The following is a 21035-nucleotide window of genomic DNA, read 5'->3' on the forward strand; positions in this document are numbered from 1 at the left end:
CTTTACAATGGTGTGTTAGTTTCTGCTTTATAACAAAGTGAATCAGTTATACATATACATGTATCCCCATATCTCTTCCCTCTTGCGTCTCCCTCCCTCCCACCCTCCCTATCCCACCCCTCGAGGTGGTCACAAAGCACTGAGCTGATCTCCCTGTGCTATGCGACTGCTTCCCACTAGCTATCTATTTTATGTTTGGTAGTGTATATATGTCCATGCCACTCTCTCACTTTGTCCCAGCTTACCCTTCCCCCTCCCCATATCCTCAAGTCCATTCTCTAGTAAGTCTGTGTCTTTATTCCTGTCTTGCCCCTAGGTTCTTCATGGCCATTTTTTTTAAGATTCCATATATATGTGTTAGCATATGGTATTTGTTTTTCTCTTTCTGACTTACTTCACTCTGTATGACAGACTCTAAGTCCATCCATCTCACTACAAATAACTCAATTTCATTTCTTTTTATGGCTGAGTAATATTCCATTGTATATATGTGTCACATCTTCTTTATCAATTCATCTGTCGATGGACACTTAGGTTGTTTCCATCTCCAGGCTATTGTAAATAGAGCTGCAATGAACATTTTGGTACATGACTCTTTTTGAATTATGGTTTTCTCACGGTATATGCCCAGTAGTGGGATTGCTGGGTCGTATGGTAGTTCTATTTTTAGTTTTTTAAGGAACATCCATACTGTTCTCCATAGTGGCTGTATCAGTTTACATTGCCACCAGCAGTGCAAGAGTGTTCCCTTTTCAAAACCACACCCTCTCCAGCATTTAGTGTTTGTAGATTTTTTGATGATGGCCATTCTGACTGGTGTGAGGTGATATCTCATTGTAGTTTTGATTTGCATTTCTCTAATGATTAATGATGTTGAGCATTCTTTCATGTGTTTGTTGGCAATCTGTATATCTTCTTTGGAGAAATGTCTATTTAGGTCTTCTGCTCATTTTTGGATTGGGTTGTTTGTTTTTTTGATATTGAGCTGCATGAGCTGCTTGCAAATTTTGGAGGTTAATCCTTTGTCAGATGCTTCATTTGCAAATACTTTCTCCCGTTCTGAGGGTTGTCTTTTCATCTTGTTTATGGTTTCCTTTGCTGTATCACATCAAATTCTTTAAAAGAATTTACCTAATTGTTTTGGGATGGTCCTGCTTTGTCATACTTTAAGTACATGCCTGGTCTGGCCATTGGATACTTCAGCACCAATGTCCAACAAATATCGTTTTGGATGATGATGATGACGGTGATGATAGTGACAGTGAGAGGGTCTCTCCAAAGTTAAACAAAGCGGGGAGGTTCAGGGTCCAGAAATGCAATCAAGATCATGTGAAGAGCTGTAGGCTTCGTAGGCAGTGTAACCTATCTGCACAGATTACTTACCAGCAGAAGGAGAAAGGTCAGCAAAGGGCTTGAGAAAGGAGCTCTCAAAAGCCATAATTTGTCCTCACTTTTGTGACCCCACCTGGGGATGAGAGAGATGAGGCAGGACATAGAGCCCTCTGCTCAGGGGTAGAGATGAGATACCAGATCTCACCAGTGAAACCCTTCTGAGAGGGTTTCAAATGCCTGGAGCAAAATGTCCCTGCTGTGAGCTGAGGTGCATCAACCGTTTGGTAAAAACTGGAGTCTTCCAGGTGAAGAAGAAGATGGTAGAGACCAGAATAGAGACATGATTACCATTCAGACATAAAAACATTTGTGTTAGGTTTATACTCTGGCCTCTTAAGACTTTGGTTGGCCTGATGCAGTTCCCAGCTCTGATTGACCCTCATGCCCCTGACAAAATTCCATCTCCTAAACTGGTAAACTGAAGACAGACCTTGTGCTGTGGGGACCCCACCAAAGCACTGCTACATGGTGAGAAGTGCCAGTGATTGGTCATTTTCTCTGCAGGATGTTCATGGCTCATCTTGCTTTAACAGTGATGCTAACCATTTGGAAGTTTGCTTTCTGTGCCTGGGCCTCAGTTTTCCCATCTGTAAAATGAAGGGGTTGTACCAGATTGTATTGCAGTAGACTTTGGGAAAAAGAATTCTTTACTTTGAGATGATTCAAGAGAGTCTGAATTCTACAACTTTGTTCAGAATATTTTTACTCTATTTATTTGTACCATTTTCATAGTAACTGTGTTCCAAGTGTCTTAAGGTACTTCATTAGGAAAGGATTCCTTGGGCTAATAAAATAGAAAAACACTATCATATTAGAGGTATGGAGGAATTCTATAGTAAGGAGATCTGTTTAGTTCAGTGTTTCCTAAACTTATCTGACAATCCTACTCTTTTTTTTCAGAATGTACGTGAAGGTGTTTTCTTCATGGAATGGTTTGAAATCCATTATTTTAGACCAATGTGCCTGTCTCTTCTTAATTGGCCTTTTTCTCATTCCAGGTGACTCAGCAGCTCCCGGAATATGGTGTGCTGGTTTACCAAGTTCTCCCAGAGAAGACAAGGCCAGGAGGAGAGATGGCCTTGGGGCTCTGTGCCAAGGGGGTCATAGTGTACGAAGTGAGAAACAACAGCAGAATTGCGACTTCACGGTTTCAGTGGAGAGAAATTGAAAAGATTTTGGCCTATGTGAGTGTCACTCAGTTGCTTATGACCCATGCTTCATTTTTCTTTGATCTGTTATCCCTTTAAAGAGCGATAGGTCAGGTGATCTTCTCCTAAGAAGATAAGCTCACAGCCTGTCAGCTAACCTGTACTCCGATGACTGTTACATATTTGGAAGAAGTCTACCAGGGGGTTTGAGGGTCCCCACGAGGCCATTTCTTCTCTGCCATCTGTCACCTAGTTCCCCCTCACCCCCATGGGCAGCCATTGGCCTAAAGGACTACACTTTCCCTCTGGGTGAAGTTCTTTTAATTTGGGGAATCTATTGATGTTGAGAGCAAGGTTGGAGGTGGGAGATGGGGGAGGAGAGTGTATAGTAGGTGCAGTGGAGTCTGCATGCTTTTGAAACATTTTCCTTGTATTTTAATTTTCCCTTTGCACACATTGTACCGAGGCATCTGGCCTGTCTCCCATGGACTACAGGTGTGCAAACCTTTGTCAGCCATTTAAACAAAACAAAACAACAACCCTATTAAATGTACAATGTTTGAAATAACATTTGAACACCATTTTCTTGAATTCAGTTACAATAAATTTGACATCAAAAACATTACGTGTGTCCCCATAGCAGAGAATGCTCCAGTAGCTAATCTACCTGCCTGTCCTGTGGGTCAGTATCCCATAACTTCAGCAACGATTTCATTATAAAACATGAAGTTGTTTGACTTGTGGCTCAGGAAACATTTTAGTTTTTCTTTCTATTGAATTTTCTCTTTGGTTTTAAAATTTTTCCTACTAATGAGATATTTTTTCATTATCTATTCTTTGGTTTTTGTTTTCATTATCATTATCTAATGTTAAAGTTTCCTAAGCAGAACATAATTGATTTTATTCATTTTCTCAGTGTTTCTCCCATCTTGACTACTGAAGTTGATGTAATTGTTAAAGTGTGATTCTTGATAGAATTTCATAATAAAGTATTGTTTTTCCTTAGAAAAAAAGCTTACATCTAAAAATAAATAATAATTGAGCATAATTTTATTAAAGTGGCCTTTATAATATCAGGAAACTGACTTTTTCCCAAATATTTTTGACATTATCTAAAAGTAATTGATATTTATTTTTGTGAACTTTTCAGAAATTTAATGACTCAAATAACTTTAATTCCACTGAAAGATTATTTGAAGAATTTTAATTATTGAATTTATTCAATACTATTATATTACTTCCTATTTTCTTTATCTCATATTTAATTGTTCAAAATTCTCAGTGTAATTTCTTTTAAAACATTTGTAGAAATGCAGACAACCTACAAATTAATTTTGAAAAATAGAATTTTTTGAAGCCATAAAATTTAAGTCCCCTTAAGTATTTTATATTTACGTTGGTTTAATTTTTACAGATATTTATTTTCCCCACGACCATAGACAATTTCTTGATTAAAGCTGGAATATCATCAGGTTCACAAAACAAACTTAGTAGCTTAAAAACACCCTTGTCACTAATTAGAATTTTCATGTTGATGACCAGTCTCTTCCTCAGCATAAATATCCTTTTTTTTATGGAAAAGTCATCATGGGAGGTAATGTCACTAGCTGCTTGCCACAAACCAGGCGTCTTACACAGAAAATGACTTGGACTCTTCACACTTCTGCAAGCACAAAATGGGAACTCCATGAACAATACGAGAATGAGCTCAGGAAGCTGGTTCCAAATTCGCTTAATTAATAGTGGAAGCCGGAATGCTCCAGACAATTGCAGACATGTATTTTGTCAGCCTGGAGAGAAGTAGCAAAGGGAATAGAGGAAAATGCCATTTTTCAATGGATATGATTTGTAGGTGCACTGGCAGCCCATCTATGACAGAGACATCAATTCAGAAGATTATTCAATCGAGAAAGCATTCATTGTGTAATGATGAACCTTCCATGTTAGTAACTGTTCTTGGGTATTAGCAGTAGTTAAAATGTCTGGAGAGAAATGCCTGAAATCTTGGAGAATACAGGCTTTGTAGGGCTCTCTTCAAGAACAAGGACGCAAAGTTCCAAACACAAAAAAGATTATTATTTTTTTTTGCGGTACGCGGGCCTCTCACTGTTGTGGCCTCTCCCGTTGCGGAGCACAGGCTCCGGACGCGCAGGCTCAGCGGCCATGGCTCACGGGCCCAGCCGCTCTGCGGCATGTGGGATCTTCCCAGACCAGGGATTGAACTCGTTTCCCCTGCATTGGCAGATGGATTCTTAACCACTGTGCCACCGAAGTCCCGAGTTATTCAATTTTAAAAAATGACTTACCTAAAATGTTTAATACCTGAGTGGTCAGGACTGTATAAAAACATATCAACGCATACTGAAAAAGTAGATGGATTCTAAGCAAATATTCAACTTTGCAAAAGTGTGAATAAAATGATTAGCTAGCGGAATTTAGACATTATTATAATTTGAATACTAAGGAAGAATTAGTAAGGCTAGTAGGACAGCATCTATGAATGTTTGAGAAAACACATTATACAAAAAAAATACTAGATATAGTATAGTTCAATTGGATTCAGAATCCATTCACATTAGTATAGGTTCAACATTACATTTATTAATATAAGAAAAGGGTATTTAGAGAATGCTCAAATTGTCTGAAATTAGGTTAGTGATAAAAAGGAGTTAGAGGAAAAGCAATGAATAGTTATCTGTCTTTTGTTAATATCTGACTGTGTGAATGGAGTTTCTTAGGAATGGTGACTATCATGAATTAAAAGGAATCAGCATTAAAGAGGTTCAGGAGTTTCAGGGGGCCCTTTCAAGCACAAACCCCGTATTTATAAAGTTATCTTTATAGGAGCAAGCTCAAGGTTCTTACTGAAATATCTAGAATAGAGGTTTTATTTGGAAGTTATATATAAATTCATATCTAATATAATCTCTATTACTTTGTATTTTATTGTTCTTATTAGAATTTTATATTGCAAAAATTTATGGATTTTTTTCCAGGAAGCTCCATATAGATAACTCCATATAGATAATCCTCTCCAGTTTATCACAGTGAGCTGTACAAATATTATCACTTTGTGCATGAACCTTGAAGGTATAAATGTAGGGAAGCGTTTCTTGGGGATGTGACCTCAGTTCCTGCTGCATTCTGAGGAGTCTCCATCTGCTTCCTCATCTGTAGAATAAGGATAATGATGGGACCTCCCTCATTCTATAGCTTCGAGGATGAAATGAATTAATACACAGAAAGGATTTAGCACAGAGCCTGGCACATAATAGCACGAAACATGCGCATACAGATGTGCTTTTATCATTTCTATAATGATGCAAGCTGAGATTTTGCCTTCAATTTCTGGGTGTTTGGACAATGCAAACTATAGGTGTATTTAATGGCCTTTCACAATGCACTACCTGCTGAGGGCCAAGCCTGTACTGAACTCATTTCATATTCTTTTCACCTGGCACACTCCTTGGCAGATAGCAATTGCCCAATAAACAAACATTTGATTTATGAATTAAGGAAAAAATAAAAAGAGGGGTTGTCTTTAATCTAAGAAAAAATATTGGGCCATAGTCAGACATCCACACACTTCCGGATGCCTAGTACGTTGGTATCCAACTGACGGCTCCAGCATTTGGCTACTTTCTGGATAGTTGTGCTTCAATGGATAGGTAAGAACGATCACTATATTAAAGTCTGTGTTTGCTTCCCTCAGCGAAAGAAGTTCATCATCACAAGCAGCATCACTGGGAAAAAGCACATGTTTGTCACTGATTCAGCCAAGACCTGTAAATATTTACTGGGCCTCTGCTGCGCCCAGCATGGATTTAATGCTCGGACGAGCTCTCCCGGAGTTACAACTGGTGAGTAGACACCATCTTCTCAACCTAGAGATATTTGGCCTTGAGTTTGCTGTTGATCTCTCACCATTATTTCCTATTCATTTATAAGAGGGCACAATATAACATAGTGGTTTCACCCTTCATACTCAGAGTGGTCTCTGCATGTGCATCACCTGAGAGCTTGCCAGGGATGCAGGACCTCAGGCCCCTGGATCAGAATCTGCATTCGAAAAAGAGCCCAGGTGATCTGGATGCAGATGAAAGTTTGGGAACTCCAGGCTTGGAATGTGGAGCCTGGAGTTCCACAGACTCAGAGAGGTGCCACTTACTAGCTGCGTGACTTTGGACTGCTCACTTGCCCTCTTTGAGCCTTGGTGTCCTCAGTTGAGCAACTGGCCGTCCGGCAGGTTTGCGCTGCGCTCCAACAGGACAGTGTGTGTGCTGTCTGTAGCTCATCTAGAATGAGTGTCTGGCGTTCATGGCTCCATGTGACTAGTAACGGCAGCTCCTGCTTGTGGGGGGTTTTGTTAGGTGCCAGTCAATTCACAGGGGAGCTGTGTCACTGGCTCCTGCAGTCCTGGGACGGGGGATCAACTAGGAACCAAAATTGCTGAGCATTCAGACGTAGAACCAAATACAGAAAACAAAGGTGGCGTATTATTTGCAGCGAAACCAAATAAATATATAAATATTTCTTTGAAATTGCAGAGTAGCATTTCCATTATGTTTCCAGGGAATTGGAGATAATGAATGTAAATTAATTATGTCTTACCTGCTGAGATACAGTGTGAAACATCATCAATATCAATTTTATTGCCTGATATCAGTGAACATAAAATATTTATAAAGACTCCTTGGGCTTACTAGCAAAATTAGTCCTTCTAAGCCTGTTTCGCTCATAATATGCTATTTTCTCAAACTGCAAATTCTACCATCATAGGAGTTTGGGGGAATCTAACATTTGTGTGGCCTCCACCTACAATGCTGTTCCTGCCTCCTTCCAGGCTCAGACCACCAAGATAAGCCTCATTCTCCAAGAATAAGTTCAAGGACAACCTCCTCCTTGAAGTTCCTCCTGATTGACTGCCCCCGTACTCCCTTCCCAGGTGGAGTTGACTACTCCCTCTCTTGTGCAGGCTCCGTCTTCTCACCTGTAATGTTCTGCCCCTTTTATTTGTGGATGTGTCTGCCTCCAGTTTGCAGTGGGCTGGGAGCTCCTGGAGGGCAGGGACAGTGTCCCCGTACCTTTACGGTTCCAGCATGGAACAGAGGTGTGTCAAGTGGGAGATGGTTAATACATGTTTTTTTGAATGAATGCATAGATGGATGAGTAGTGTGGAAATACAATCATTTACTTAATCATTCCTCTAGATTTTAAGTTTGCTTTTCATTTTCCAATAACATAAATAATATTGCAGTAAACATCATTGGAAGAAAAATTTTCTGTATTGTGTATTATTTCTTTAAGGTAGATTTCAGTTCGATTTGGGGTACAAAGGTTGGGGCATTTTTAGGGCCCTTCCTGTTTTCCTGAGTGCCGTTCCCATGTCCAGTATCATTGTGCCTGTTTTATTGCATCCTTGCTGGAATAGATATTATCATGTTTATCTTTGTTCATTTATAGGGAAAAAATGATTTTTCAGTGTTGTTTCATTTGGCATTTCTTTGATTGTTAAGAAGTTGGACATTTTCCAAATGTTTCTTAGTCATTCTTCTGTGAAGTGTCTAAACAAGCATATTACTCTATAGTTATATTTGGTTCCCTGGGGAGAGAGAAAAATCAACAAGCTTTTACAAGTGCATACATTCAGGGCTGAATCAGGCAGGATCTGTCAGCATTGCAGAGTGGGACCACAGGCCTTCACTCAGCCCTTTCAGATGCATAGCAGGGGGCTGCAGGGATGCCGGTGGCCCTTCCATGAGCTTGTGGCTCTGAGACTCTGCAGATCTGCAGTGGCTGCCCAGGATCCTGCCCTGGTTCCTTTACCTTTTCCTTGGCTCCTGTACTCTTGAAACTCTGTTAACTAACCTTGGCTTCAGCCTTGCCATCTAGACTGATTTGGATATTTGTCAGCTACTTTCCTGGTGCCACAGTTAGGCTGTGAGTTCCCTGCCCCCGCCCTCCACCGGTGGACAGAAACCATTCGCTCTGCTTGACATGTCAGTGGCATTGGGACATTCATTCTTGGTATCCCTTCCTTCCATTCCTGAAAGGTTATCAACCCTTGGCTCTCCTACCTACCAATCAGTCCTTCCTGCACCATTTGTCCAGCCAATTGAACCCCGCTAAGCTAAGGTCTAATAATGATAACAGCACTTCCCACCAACCCCACCAGCCCCAGGAGCCCCCCTGCTTCATGCTGAATGCCTGATGCTAAGTGTTTGACATCCAGACTCTCATTCCCTGACCTCACTGTGTGATCTGTCCTGTTAACAGAGCATCCTCCCCAGTGCCCTGTTGTTCTCCAGCTTCTTGCAGGGACAAAGCCCTGCTCAGGACCCAGAGCTGTGATGCTCTCATTCGTCTGCTACCTTCTGGGAGCCCTCCTCCCCCAGGGGGCAGCCCCTTCTTCCTGCACCTCCAACCTCTATATGAAGGCTCCCTTGAAGCCCATAAAACTTCTCTGAACCTCTCCCTGTCACCACTTTCTTTCCTTGAAATGTCCCCCTGTGGGTATTAATATACACCACAATTAAAGCTAAGATCACTATCCCTTTAGACCTTAGTGATCAGAGGGCTGGGCATGCTTCAGATGAATCTCCTGTGCTACTGTTTGTATCTCCATGTCCTCTATACGTCCATTTTCTGGCGTGGACTGTGGAGTCAGCCGAGTGTGAGTCCTGCTCTACCACCTACAAGCCCTGGGACCTTGAGCAAATTGTTAACTCTCTCTTAGACTCACTTTTCCTCATCTATAAAATGGGTATAATAATATCTACCCCACAGGGTTATTGTGAGGATTAAATGTGACAATGCCGATAACATGCTTACCACTGGGCCTGGCATGTAATAAGCATGCAGGATGTGTGAACTGCTGGTGTGGATATTACAGTCATTGCTGCTATGTGTCTGAGCAGGTCCAAGCTCTGGAGTCAGATACTGGACAATTTCTGCAAAAGCTGCAGGTCGTATTCACATTGCTTTTAGTCCTCCCTTCTTCCTTGCCTACTGTATGTGAATGATGGTACCTAATGCCTCCAAAAGAACGTTCTCCAAAAGTATTTTTTAAAGTCTACCTTTTTCAGTGGGTACAGTCCCGACAATGAACCAGGCACCATTGTAGGAAAGGGGGGCTGTCTGCTTGAGGAAATAAATGTTCATGAGCATGCTGTCAGTGAAGGCATTTCACTGTGCTTTAGATATGCACACACACACAAACACACGTATGACTGGAGCCATACAAACGCCGTGTGCCCGAGCATTCTTTCCTTCTTGGTTTTAACAGGGAACAGATGGTTGGAACACAGTCATCATTTACTTTTTTCAAAATACAAACTGGGCTTTGTGTAAATCCTAGTTAATTTAAGGAATCTATCTATCAAATCCAGTTTCCTACGAATGACGTGAAGAGTGAAGTGGTGAGAACCACTCACATTCCTGGGCTCATTAGAATCATTTGTTACCTCTTTTTGCAGGCAGGGAGGAAGGGAAGTGTGAAAGCTGGGAGACAACACTTCTGATCCGTATTCATATTTCAGAAAATCGGATCTTAAATATTATTACCAAGGAAGCTAAGCCGTGTAGAGATGAAAGATTACATTCCACAGGGCAGAGCGTAATCTTGGGAGCTCAGGTAGTTTGCAGACCTATTTGTTAAAACAACGTTTGGAGGATGGTTTGTAAAGGCAGCGAGCAGAGCGGATGACAGCGGTTAATTTTATACAAGTCTCTGCTGGCGCTGTGTCACTGCCGTGAACCATGGCTCCAAGGCCTGTCAGCTGCCAGGGGGTGGAGGGCATCTTGGTTCCTCCTTCCTGTGTGTCTGAGTTTTCTTTCCTTAGTCAGTGCTAATTAGGCAGACGTGGCATTCTCAGGGCTAATCACAGGAGCTCCACGAGCTAGCATGAGGAAAAATAAGCCCCTCCATGCAGACAAAGAAAAGCCAGGACAGAGCCTGGGGCCTGTGATGTGTGGCTGCCACAAGAGCGATGGGGCCAGCATCATTCTTGTGAGTATTTATGTTTATCTGTTTCTCCCACATTGCAGACTATGATAAGTGTGTGCAAATGGCCAATCTGAGTCTTGCACACCTGGCCCAGTCCAAGCCGCTCACTTGGATCCAGAGACTGTCGTGCTCAGAAAATGCACTGTTTGTACCCGGGCTGGAGGGTGCGGCAGGAGGCCTGCTACACACGTCACTGGATAACTTCACTGTGGACACCAGCAAGGGGACCAGGGCGCAAGGGCTCAGAGGCAGGTGGGTTTGACATATCTGTTCTGTGGGCCCAAAGCATCATGTACTTGGTGCTCTGGAGTAATCCATACGTGAAGACATTGTTTAAAGGATGTCAAATGTCTAAGGGAAGTATGCATTCATTGGGTAATTATCAACTAAATCCACAGAGATTTCCCGAAGGGCAGCTATGGGCCAGATCTATGCTAGACACGGGACAGACATCCCGTGTCTCCCTGCTGCGTTGCTCTATCTTTTGGTGGAGAAAGAGCTAGGTGATGATACAAAATTGAAGGGGACGAAATAAACAAGTTGCAATAGCCTATTTAGCCAGGCACTGTTCTAAGCACTGTACCCATCAACTACATTAGCCCTCACAACCCTGTGAAGTACTTTCTGTTTTCTCCCAGCGTGAGACTTGAACACACACAGCTGGCCCTGGAGTCGGTACTCCTAAGCTCTACATTGCCGATGCTCTCTCTTTTGATGGATTGCTTGCAGTTTAATTTGCAAGGGAAAATAATGAGCTTATCAACACAACTTCATATTATAACATAATGATCCATAAATTTTAAAATAGCCTCGAAGTTGGATTGCACTTACATTACAAGTTCTATAAATAGCACAGATTCACAGGCAGCACAGGACCAATGAAGGGGGCTGTGGGAGGGAGCTGTTTTTTGGAATGAGTTATACATCTGCTTCAGCAAGAGGGTATGGGTGATTGATTTGAATTGCAATGCATATATTATATCTTAAAGTAATTCTTAGAAAATTACTGCTCCAGATTCTGTTGATGCAAGTATGCATCACCACGCACTGCGAACTAACTCAATAATGATGAAGCAAAACTATCTATTATTGTTACCACGTAACAAACAACTCCAAAGCACAGTGACTTAAAACAACACACATTTTGTTATTCTGTTTCACGATTTTCTGGGTTACAAATTTAGGCAGGGCTCGGCTGGGCGATTCTTCTGCTTCTCTTGAGGGTACTCATCAGGACTGGCCTGGAGGCTCCAGGACTGTGTTGTGCATGTGCCCAGGCCCTCAAGTGGAGATGGCTGGGATGGTGAGCTCAGCTGGGCCCTTCTCAGTCCCAGTGTGGTCTCAGGCCCTCTCCATATGGTGCCTCCATGTGGAAGGTAGTGAGGCGTCTACATGGCAGCTCAGGGCTCCAAGGGCCCAAGGCGAGCTGCCAGTCTCCTAAAAGGCTGGGCCTGGAGCTGGCATGTGGTCACTTCTGCCATACTCTCTTGGTCAAAGTAGTCACATGTCAACGCAGATGCAGGGGCAGCAGAAACAGTCCCCACCTCCTGATGTAGGAGTGTCAAAGCATATGTGGCCATCTTTAATCTGTCATCAAACTGATAGTACTTTATAACACTTTATAGATTAAAAGCCTGAAGAAGCCATGACTGACTCAAGGCCACCTTGAGAATGTGTTGACTGCAAAGCACCCTTCCAGTGACCTGCCAGTGGGCACGCACAGGAGGGGACTGGCAGCACTGCATGGCAGCCAGCCTTCTCAACAGGAAGCTGAACTGGAGTCCTCAGTAATCTCTGGTTCTCCTCTAATTTTAGTTTATGAATGCCAGACTTTCACAACCCTTAGTAACTCACGTCAGAGGTTATGGGTCACCTTCCATGAAAAGGGAAATCTAGGGTCTCTGGCCATCTGGAAGGTCCCCAGAAGCACAGCCCAAGACAATGACTTGGGTGCAGGTGGTTTTTGTGGAGGTGATGCCGAGAAGCAGGAGTGAGCAGGGAAAGTGAAAAGAAAGGGGGCAGTGTCATCAAGATAGCTGCTGTGGGCAGCCAGGGCTTAATTCCATGGGAAGTGCACAGAAGCCCTCCCAGAATTGTCTGAAGGACCAGGGAGTGGACACTTGTGCACCGGCTCCCATCCCGCTCTGGTGCAAGCTTGTCTGTGGGAGGTATGAACTCTCCTATACCGTTGGGCAAGGTGGGGGGATAGAGGGGGTGTGTGAGATGCCCAAGATGCTCAAGAAGCTCTAGGGCAGAAAGAGGACCGTATCTGAGGCTAGATCAGCATGAGCTGAGGCTGAGCTCAGGTGGACCTGCCCACCACTGCTCTGGTCGGTCTGAGGTGGGACAAGGGCTGCATCCATCCAGCTCTGTCATCCCTGTGCATGGATGAGAAGTGCATCATCCTTGCTGTGGCTGGTGCAAAGATCATCCAGCCCAGGGTCCCCTTCAGGCAGGGTGCTGGAACGAGCCCAATGCCATGGAAATCCACCTACACCTACTCAGCTGTCTGCTGCGTGTGATGTTGCGCTAGTGGTTTGTAACGCCCGTGCCTCTCTTTCCTCATTTGTCTAGTGGTGGGAGCAGTGATGCCCACCCCACTGGGTGGCTGTGGGAATTAAATGGTGTTATAGAACCCTGAAGATGGGATGAGTCTGTGATGAGTGTCCTAATGTTGGTGCCCTTCCCCTAGTCTCTAGGGGAGAAGGTAAGAACACAAACCCTCTTAAAGGGGATAGAATGGTTAAATGTTTAAGGCAGACACAGGTACAGCTTTATCGCTCCCCCGAGAGTGAGGTGATTTCCAAGTAAGGGGACAGAGGAGGGCTGCATGGGGGAAGTGACAGCGGGTCTTGACCAACCATGGGTTTGGGCACAGTGAGAAGGAGGGGAGATAGGCAGGAATGCCATGAGCGAAGGCCCAGTTCCTCTTGCTACAAAAATTGGTTGAGTGCCTGCTGTGCGCCAGCCCCGAGCTGTGCACTGAGGACTCAGCAGTGGGCAGGACGGACACAGCCCCTGCCTCATGGCGCTCACAGAGGTGACAAGCAGAGGGCCCGTGTGGCAGGAGCAGGTGGTGCTGCTGACCAGCGGGCCAGAGCCAGGATGGGAAGGATGGGATGGCATGCAGACACTTACATGCAAGAGATGGGACCCGCTTCCCAGTGTCAAGCCTGAGCAGCTGTGTGCTCAGCACTGCTTAGAACGGGGACGCCATCAGGGTGCCAATCCTGACATACAATCCCTGCCCCACCTACTTCATGGCACCTTTTCTGTGAGCCTTTCCTGACTGCCCTGGCCAGCACCACTGGCTCGCCTTCAAGCTGCTGCCCCCAGGGCCCCTCCACCCCGACATCCACATGCATCTATCTGTCCTGTAAACGGGGAGCTTCCAGAGAACAGTAATGTGCCTGTCTCCTCCTCAGCTCTGAGGCCAGCATGCGGAGACTTTCCGTAAATGGCATTATTTTCTTTAGGTTTGCATTTTTAAAAGCTTATTTTAATTGTGGTAACATATACATAACATAAAATTCACCCTTTTAACCATTTTTAAGTGGACAGCAGCGTACTGTTAAGTATATTCACATTGGTGTGCAGCCAGAATTCTTCTCATCTTACCAAACTGAACCTATGACCATTAAAAGACAAGTCCCCATCCCCACTCCCTGAGACCCTGGTAACTTTCTGTTTCTATGCATTTGACTACTTTAAGGACCTCACTCTACTGTACAAGTGGAATCACACAATGTTAGTCTCTTTGTGATTTGCAGTAGATGCTGCTTTTTATCCTTTTTAAACAATAGACTTGCACGTGTGACTTGGATCACATGGGCCGGGGCAGCCTAAGGCAGAAAATCCCTTCCTTTCTCCAGAGGCCCTCCCTTGTGGCCTTCCTTGGCCCCTCTAGGTCTGCTGGGGTATCTCCTTCTTTGAAACCCAGGAGTGCTCTGCCAAAGCCTCTCCCTGGGCACTTAGGTCAGCTCTAGATGGCATGAAAGGCACCCATCCTGCAACTCGCAGTGGGCTGGGAGCTCCCAGAAGGCAGAGCCCATGTCTGACTCACCTTTACCCTCAGTCCCTTGCCAGCCCGGGGCCTGACGTCTAGTCGGATCTCAGTCAACTTGGGCTGAACTTGCTGAAATGCATAGTATGAACAGGAGCTGGGTTAGAGTGAGGCCTCCTCCCTAATCTCTGAAGAACGGCCCTGTGCTCGTCCCTCGCCCTGCATCTGCCTTCTCTCCCCCATCGCTCCTCTTCTTCCCTTTCTAGGTCTGGCCCCTTGAACAGCGCCAGGCTCTGTGCCCGGAGCACCGGGCATCACTGATCCCAGGTTGCAGTGAGAGGTGCGGTGGCAGCACCCATCCCTGCCTTGGGCCGGCTGCCTAAAGCAGTGGGGCAGGTGTGGGCTCCCTGAGGTTGGGGCCAACCTGGGTGATGAAGGGCTGATGGATCTGTTCAGATGGTCGACCTCCTGGCCTTCCTTCTTCAGATGAGGCCCAGTGCTGGCTTTTTCCAGGCTCTAAGTCCTGTGGCTTTGCCTCTGTTCTTTCTGCTCACTCTCTACTTTGTTCATCCCTGGATGTAGCTTATCTTGAGCAGAGCTGACCCTGTGGGTCGGGCAGGGTCCCCACTTAATTCATTATTCTTCTAGGGCCTAGACCATCCTTTGTTTGCTAGAATGCTGGCTCGGCAAAGCCAACTGAATGCCGGCATGAAAGATTCTTGTTTTCAGCTCAGTATTACTAGGGGGTCGCCAACTCCAGTATCTGCAAGGATCAAGCAGGTAAGTTACTGTGTGAAGCCCTCAGTGGAGGTGCTGGAACATCACAGTGGAGGTGTTGGAACATGGCTGGCCCAGCTGAAAAAGCAAACAACAGAAAAATCAGGACCCACTAAAAGCATGAGTGCTTTATACTTACTACCTCATTTTGGGGCCATCACAAGTCTAGGAAATAGGAATATTCTTATTTTCTGGTTAAGGAAATGGAGGTTTGGAAGGGCTGCTTATTCAACTCAAAGGTGAGATAGTGGGAGGTTCATAGGGGGCCTGGGTGACTCTAGGGTCCCCTCTAAGATAGAAAGCCCCCAAAGCCATTCTTTCCAGTGTACTTCTGTTAACCAGATCAGCCCTTGATGGGATCTGTCTATGGATCTGTTGACTGATGAGCAAGGGGCCACCACCCACACTCAGAATGGCAGGAAGTTGCCTTCTAGGGGCATCTTACCTCATCTTGTTGACTTTCCCTGCAGGCCCTGCCCTGGCCACGAGCAGCTGGAGCACATCTGTTTGACCCAGAAGCCAACGACTTGTGACCCTCTCTCTGGACGGCCTGCTCAGAGCACACACACAGGTACGGGCCAAGCCGTGGGCTTGGGGTAAAGGAAACCTTACACGTGACTCTTGCTTTCAATCTTTTGCCACTACTTCATTTTGCTTCCCCAGTAATGTTCACAATCTTTTTGCTTTTCCATTAATCTCAAAACTACTTACGTAGAAGGTGAAAGATTTATTCGATCTGAAGAGAAACCAGAGTATTCTGTCATACAGAGTGAAGTAAGTAAGAAAGAGAAAAACAAATACCGTATGCTAACACATATATATGGAATCTAAAAAAAAAAAAAAAGGCCCTGAAGAACATAGGGGCAGGACAGGAATAAAGACGCAGACGTAGAGAATGGACTTGATGACACGGGGAGGGGAAGGGTAAGCTGGGACGAAGTGAGAGAGTGGCATGAACATATATACACTACCAAATGTAGAATAGATAGCTAGTGGGAAGCAGCTGCATAGCACAGGGAGATCAGCTTGGTGCTTTGTGATCACCTAGAGGGGTGGGATAGGGAGCGTGGGAGGGAGACACAAGAGGGAGGAGATATGGGGATACATGTATATGTATAGCTGATTCACTTTGTTATAAAGCAGAAACTAACACACCATTGTAAAGCAATTATACTCCAATAAAGATGTTAAAAAAAAACAAAACTACTTATGGCTGGGAAAAGCCCATGATGTCCACCTTTGGCTTGGGCTGAGCACATAGATTCTAAATGTGTTAGCACTGGTGAAGATTCCCAGCGCTCGGGTCCAGCGTGAGGAATACCTGCTGTGGAGGGGCGTGGCTGGAAACACGTATCCTTCATTTTCTTTACAACTCTTCCTATGGGCCCAGAATATCATCTCCCACTACTCACCAGAAAACATATACAGGGCAGGCGACATTCCCCTCTGTCATATATCCTCCAGGCAGGTCCCCAGTGGGACATAAAGGCAAAGAGATTCCTGAGCTAGAGAAGATATTTATATTTGATGAGCATTAAGCCTGGGATTGGATCTGGAATACCACCAGGTGGCTCTTTACCGTGAACTGTGTGCAGGTCCCACCATGGCCCCTTGGGGGAGGGAGCGATGTGGAAAACGCTGGAGGGTGGGTCACTCTTTGGGGATTTTTCCACGTGCTCTGTGGTCAGCACTGGATTGCCCGTCAGGGCTCTGCCTTGGGTCCCCTCCAAGATCCAAGCTGGGGGAAACCTGTGCTGGGCTGCAGGGCCCTATCACCCCCTACTGTTCGGGGTCCAAGAGGGGAAGGCTTTGCCGTCTCATCTCTGTGCTCCAACTTTAGTTTCAGTTTTCACTGCCAGCAAGGTCACCTCTGCTCAGATTCTGTCTTGTCCCAAGACCAATGCAGAAAAATGAATAGCTGTAGGAAGTCATGCAGAGCAAGCACCATGGCCCACCTGCCTTTGCCTCTGCCCTTGATGAGCCAACACTGACCTGGTGAGGCTAATCAGAAGTATGTGTTCACAGATGGACTTTTCTACAAAATAGAAACAGACTCACAGACGTAGAGAACAGACTTGTGGTTGCCAAGGGGGAGGGAGCTGGGGGAAGGATGGATTGGGAGTTTGGGATTAGCAGATGCAAACTATTATATATAGGATGGATAAACAGCAAGGTCCTATTGTATAGCACAGGGAACTATATTCAATATCCTGTGATAAACCATAATGGAAAAGAATATGAAAAGAATGTATATATATGTATACCTGAACCACTTTGCTGTATAGCAGAAATTAACACAACATTGTAGATCAACTGTACTTCAGTAAAATAAATTTTAAAAACTTATTTAAAAAAAAAGTATGTGTTCAGCCATCCATGCCCAGCCTTGTGCGTGTGTGTGAAATAGTGTTCACACCTTTTGTATTAGGTCTCTGATAATTTGGGGGAAAAGCACAATGTGGGTGGGGCTTTGTTTCCACTTCCAGGGCCACAAAATAAGAGGAGAAGGAGCTTTACAGCCGAACCAGATCGAGAAATTGTGCGCGTGGCACTGAGCCGGGATCCACGCTGTGGTTTTGGTAAGAGGGCTCCTGGCAGGGGGGACCCAGTCTTTCCCTCTGGGCAGAGGGGAGGGGTGTGCTATCTTCCCTTTAGACTTTTCTACTCCCTTTTCCTGCCTGTCCTCCCCCATTTGCCTTTTTCAGTGATCACTTCTTTTTCTTCCCTTTAAATGTCCCTAACCAGCAATGGGATGTTGGGGTCAAAGTTTCCTTTTAGGCCTGATCAGGTTTTGGGGTGCAGATCTTGAAAATCTAAGTATAAGATAGAAAAAGGCTTTTCCGTCTAATACCACGTAATAACCTTTCTCTAGCATATTTAGATTCTTAGGGATGGGGAAGAGTAGTCAATCTTTTTCATCTCTTACTATTTACCACATTCGAAGACCCTTAAGAAGAGAAGGGTTACTTGATTAAAAATCATCTTTTTTTCCCGATCTGATTATGTATTGGAACAATAATACATAATGTTCCTAGCTGTAGTTGTGCTTATGAATGCGGGACAATCCACTTTCCTCCATCTGTCATGGCAGAGTAGAAAGAGCTGTTGGAGAATCAGAGGACCTAGGTACAAATATCAGCATTGCTACTTAGTAGCTGTGTGATCTCAAGCAAATAACCTAACCTCTCTGAGCTGCAAAATCATTAAGTATCATCTTCTTTCATATAATTGGATTATAGGTTTTGTCATTAATGAGGGAGAGGATGTAGGCAAAGTTGATCCTGGCATCTTTATATCTTCTATTATACCTGGGGGACCAGCTGAAAAAGCTAAAAAGATCAAACCAGGTATGTCATTTTTGATTGCCAGAGATGCTGCTTTAAGGAACTGCTCTTTCTCATTTCCTTGATGGGATTATTGAGATGTCTTATTTTTTCAGGAGGGCAGATACTAGCCTTGAATCACATCAGTCTGGAGGGCTTCACATTCGACATGGCTGTTAGAATGATTCAGAATTCTCCTGACAACATAGAATTAATCATTTCTCAGTCAAAAGGTATGTCTTAACCCGCTTTCAGAAGCTGGAGAGCCTCCTTTATTTTCAGGAGTACATTTCTACAAACACAGAGTACTGGGGCTTTAAGTCCGTGTAGGTCTCTTGTATTACCTCTCTCGTGATAGTGGCTTTGGCACAAATCAATAAACTCTGCAATTTCAGGGGCAGAATGCGCTCTACCATTGCTTGTCCTGCTGAATGGGAGAAGCCTACTCTAGTTCTTTATTAGATGCAGCTATTGTGTGTTTCTCTGCCACTCTTCTCGCATGACAGGAACGATGTTCTTTCGATCAGCCAAGGCCTTATTGAAAGTGGCTACTGCAGTAATTCTACATATTTGGGGCTTAGTCGTGGAATCCGGTGGGAAGGAGACAGGGGGCTCTTCTTGAAGCTGAAGCGCATAACAAGCATTCTGTTCTAATTTGGTTAAGACTCAGCATGTTAGAGATCAACCAAAAGAGTAAAGGTTGTTTTTTTTAAAGATGATTTTATTCGTCCTTTAGATAGCTATCCAACAATTGCCTGTACTGAAGAATAAGATGACTCTGTTTATCTGGGTCAGGTTTGGGGTGGTAATGGGGGGATGTTAATATCCCTCTCCCTCCCAGTTACCCGGGCTCACCACAGCTTTTTGGTTGGGTGATCCTGCAATTTTCCAGAAGGCTGCCTACAAAGCCAGGCCCACACTCTAGGAGCTTTGTACAATCTCCTCTCATGTACAGAAATGCTTCATGTCACACCAGCCAGCATTTTCTGGGTCCTAAATGCAGTCACCCCATTGGCCTTGGCCTCTGAAAACCACATGCCCTCTCTCACTCTTGCACAGGTACACACCATCACCAGGTGGCTTTCCAGGTGCTGCATCTGCCCTTCGTCCAGAAGCTGTGGGGGGATGGGGGCTGGCAAAGCTGGGGCCTTAGCCATGCGCCTTTCATCCTGTGCTTGGACCTGACCCAGGGGCTAGCCCGGCCCTTCCACAGCACCTGCCCCAGCTCACTGCTCTGTTGGATTTCCTACACTGTCACTGTTCTTCCCACAATGTTTTAGCTGTCCTTGTATTTCCCTCCATACTTTGCACAGGAAAGGACAGAGGGGAGCAATCAAACCAACCTATTTTTAAAATCAGGAAAGATAATGCAGCTGAGCTGGGGTCCATTCAGTGTCAAGGATGGCCTGCTGGGGTGGGGATGTCCAAAACTGGCACCCAAAGTCTGCGAGGCTCCAACCTCACTTTAGAGTTTCAGATGATGGAGTACCCACAGTGCCTGTGAATTACGTGTCCTCTCATCCTGGAGCCCCTGTCACCTGTTGGTAACTCTGCCTGGTCACAGTTGGGGTTCCTCGAAACAGCTGCCACCTTTGTTGGAGGAAGATGCTTCCACAGTGACTCTGGCTGGTCACTGTGGGCAGAGGCTTGACCGCCGTGAGTTTCTATCTGGTTGGGCTGCTGTTGGGGCATGTGCTCTAGACTGGAGATCAAAGACAAGACAGAGAACCTTCCCATCAGGAGCAGACATCACCCTCCACTACAGATTGAGTTTTAATTGCCCGCAAAAGTTCTAGCTTGTATTTCCGTCAGGCAGGACATACGTTGCACAGCTTGACGTTTTAATCCAGTCATAAGTCTTGTCCTTGTCTCTTGTGGAGGGTGTGGAAGAAAATAAACACATGCTTACAACATTGCTAGAAGGACAATGACAGTAGAATAGCTAGTGAGAAGCAGCCGCATAGCGCAGGGAGATCAGCTCGGTGCTTTGTGACCACCTAGAGGGGTGGGATAGGGAAGGTGGGAGGGAGACGCGAGAGGGAGGAGATATGGGGATATATGTATACGTATAGCTGATTCACTTTGTTATACAGCAGAAACTAACACACCATTGTAAAGCAATTATGCTCCAATAAAGATGTTAAAAACAAAGAAATTGCCAGGAATAAGGCATTACTGAACGGTGGCCCACCGCTCTCTACTGAATACCTTTAGGCTTGAACTACTTCTAATCTGATTCATTAAATTAAGTTTATCCACTGTGTGAGTTGGGCATTTTCCTGAGTACTAACGAGTCTGTATCAAAAGTTGTAAACTTACTTGTGTGTCTACATATCCAGATGTAAAGAAGATCTGTGTTCCTTCCTCCCATATACATTTGTTGAATA

The 21035-nt window shown here is 44.7% G+C and overlaps 1 protein-coding gene across 1 annotated transcript in view; it reads left to right on the forward strand.

Moving 5' to 3' along the window:
- Positions 1-19270, forward strand: part of LOC115847640 (FERM and PDZ domain-containing protein 2-like) — a 48738-nt gene extending 29468 nt beyond the window's left edge. Inside the window, exons 13-21 of the mRNA XM_060286008.1 lie at positions 2391-2576; positions 6253-6400; positions 8129-8137; positions 10587-10797; positions 15796-15896; positions 17812-17904; positions 18565-18672; positions 18765-18881; positions 19155-19270. Of these exons, the coding sequence (XP_060141991.1) occupies positions 2391-2576; positions 6253-6400; positions 8129-8137; positions 10587-10797; positions 15796-15896; positions 17812-17904; positions 18565-18672; positions 18765-18881; positions 19155-19270 (1089 nt within the window). The remainder of the gene's footprint in view (positions 1-2390; positions 2577-6252; positions 6401-8128; positions 8138-10586; positions 10798-15795; positions 15897-17811; positions 17905-18564; positions 18673-18764; positions 18882-19154) is intronic.
- Positions 19271-21035: the final 1765 nt, after the last annotated feature.

Source organism: Globicephala melas, chromosome 16, assembly GCF_963455315.2.
Source record: "Globicephala melas chromosome 16, mGloMel1.2, whole genome shotgun sequence".
In the NCBI taxonomy this organism is placed as follows: Eukaryota; Metazoa; Chordata; class Mammalia; order Artiodactyla; family Delphinidae; genus Globicephala; species Globicephala melas.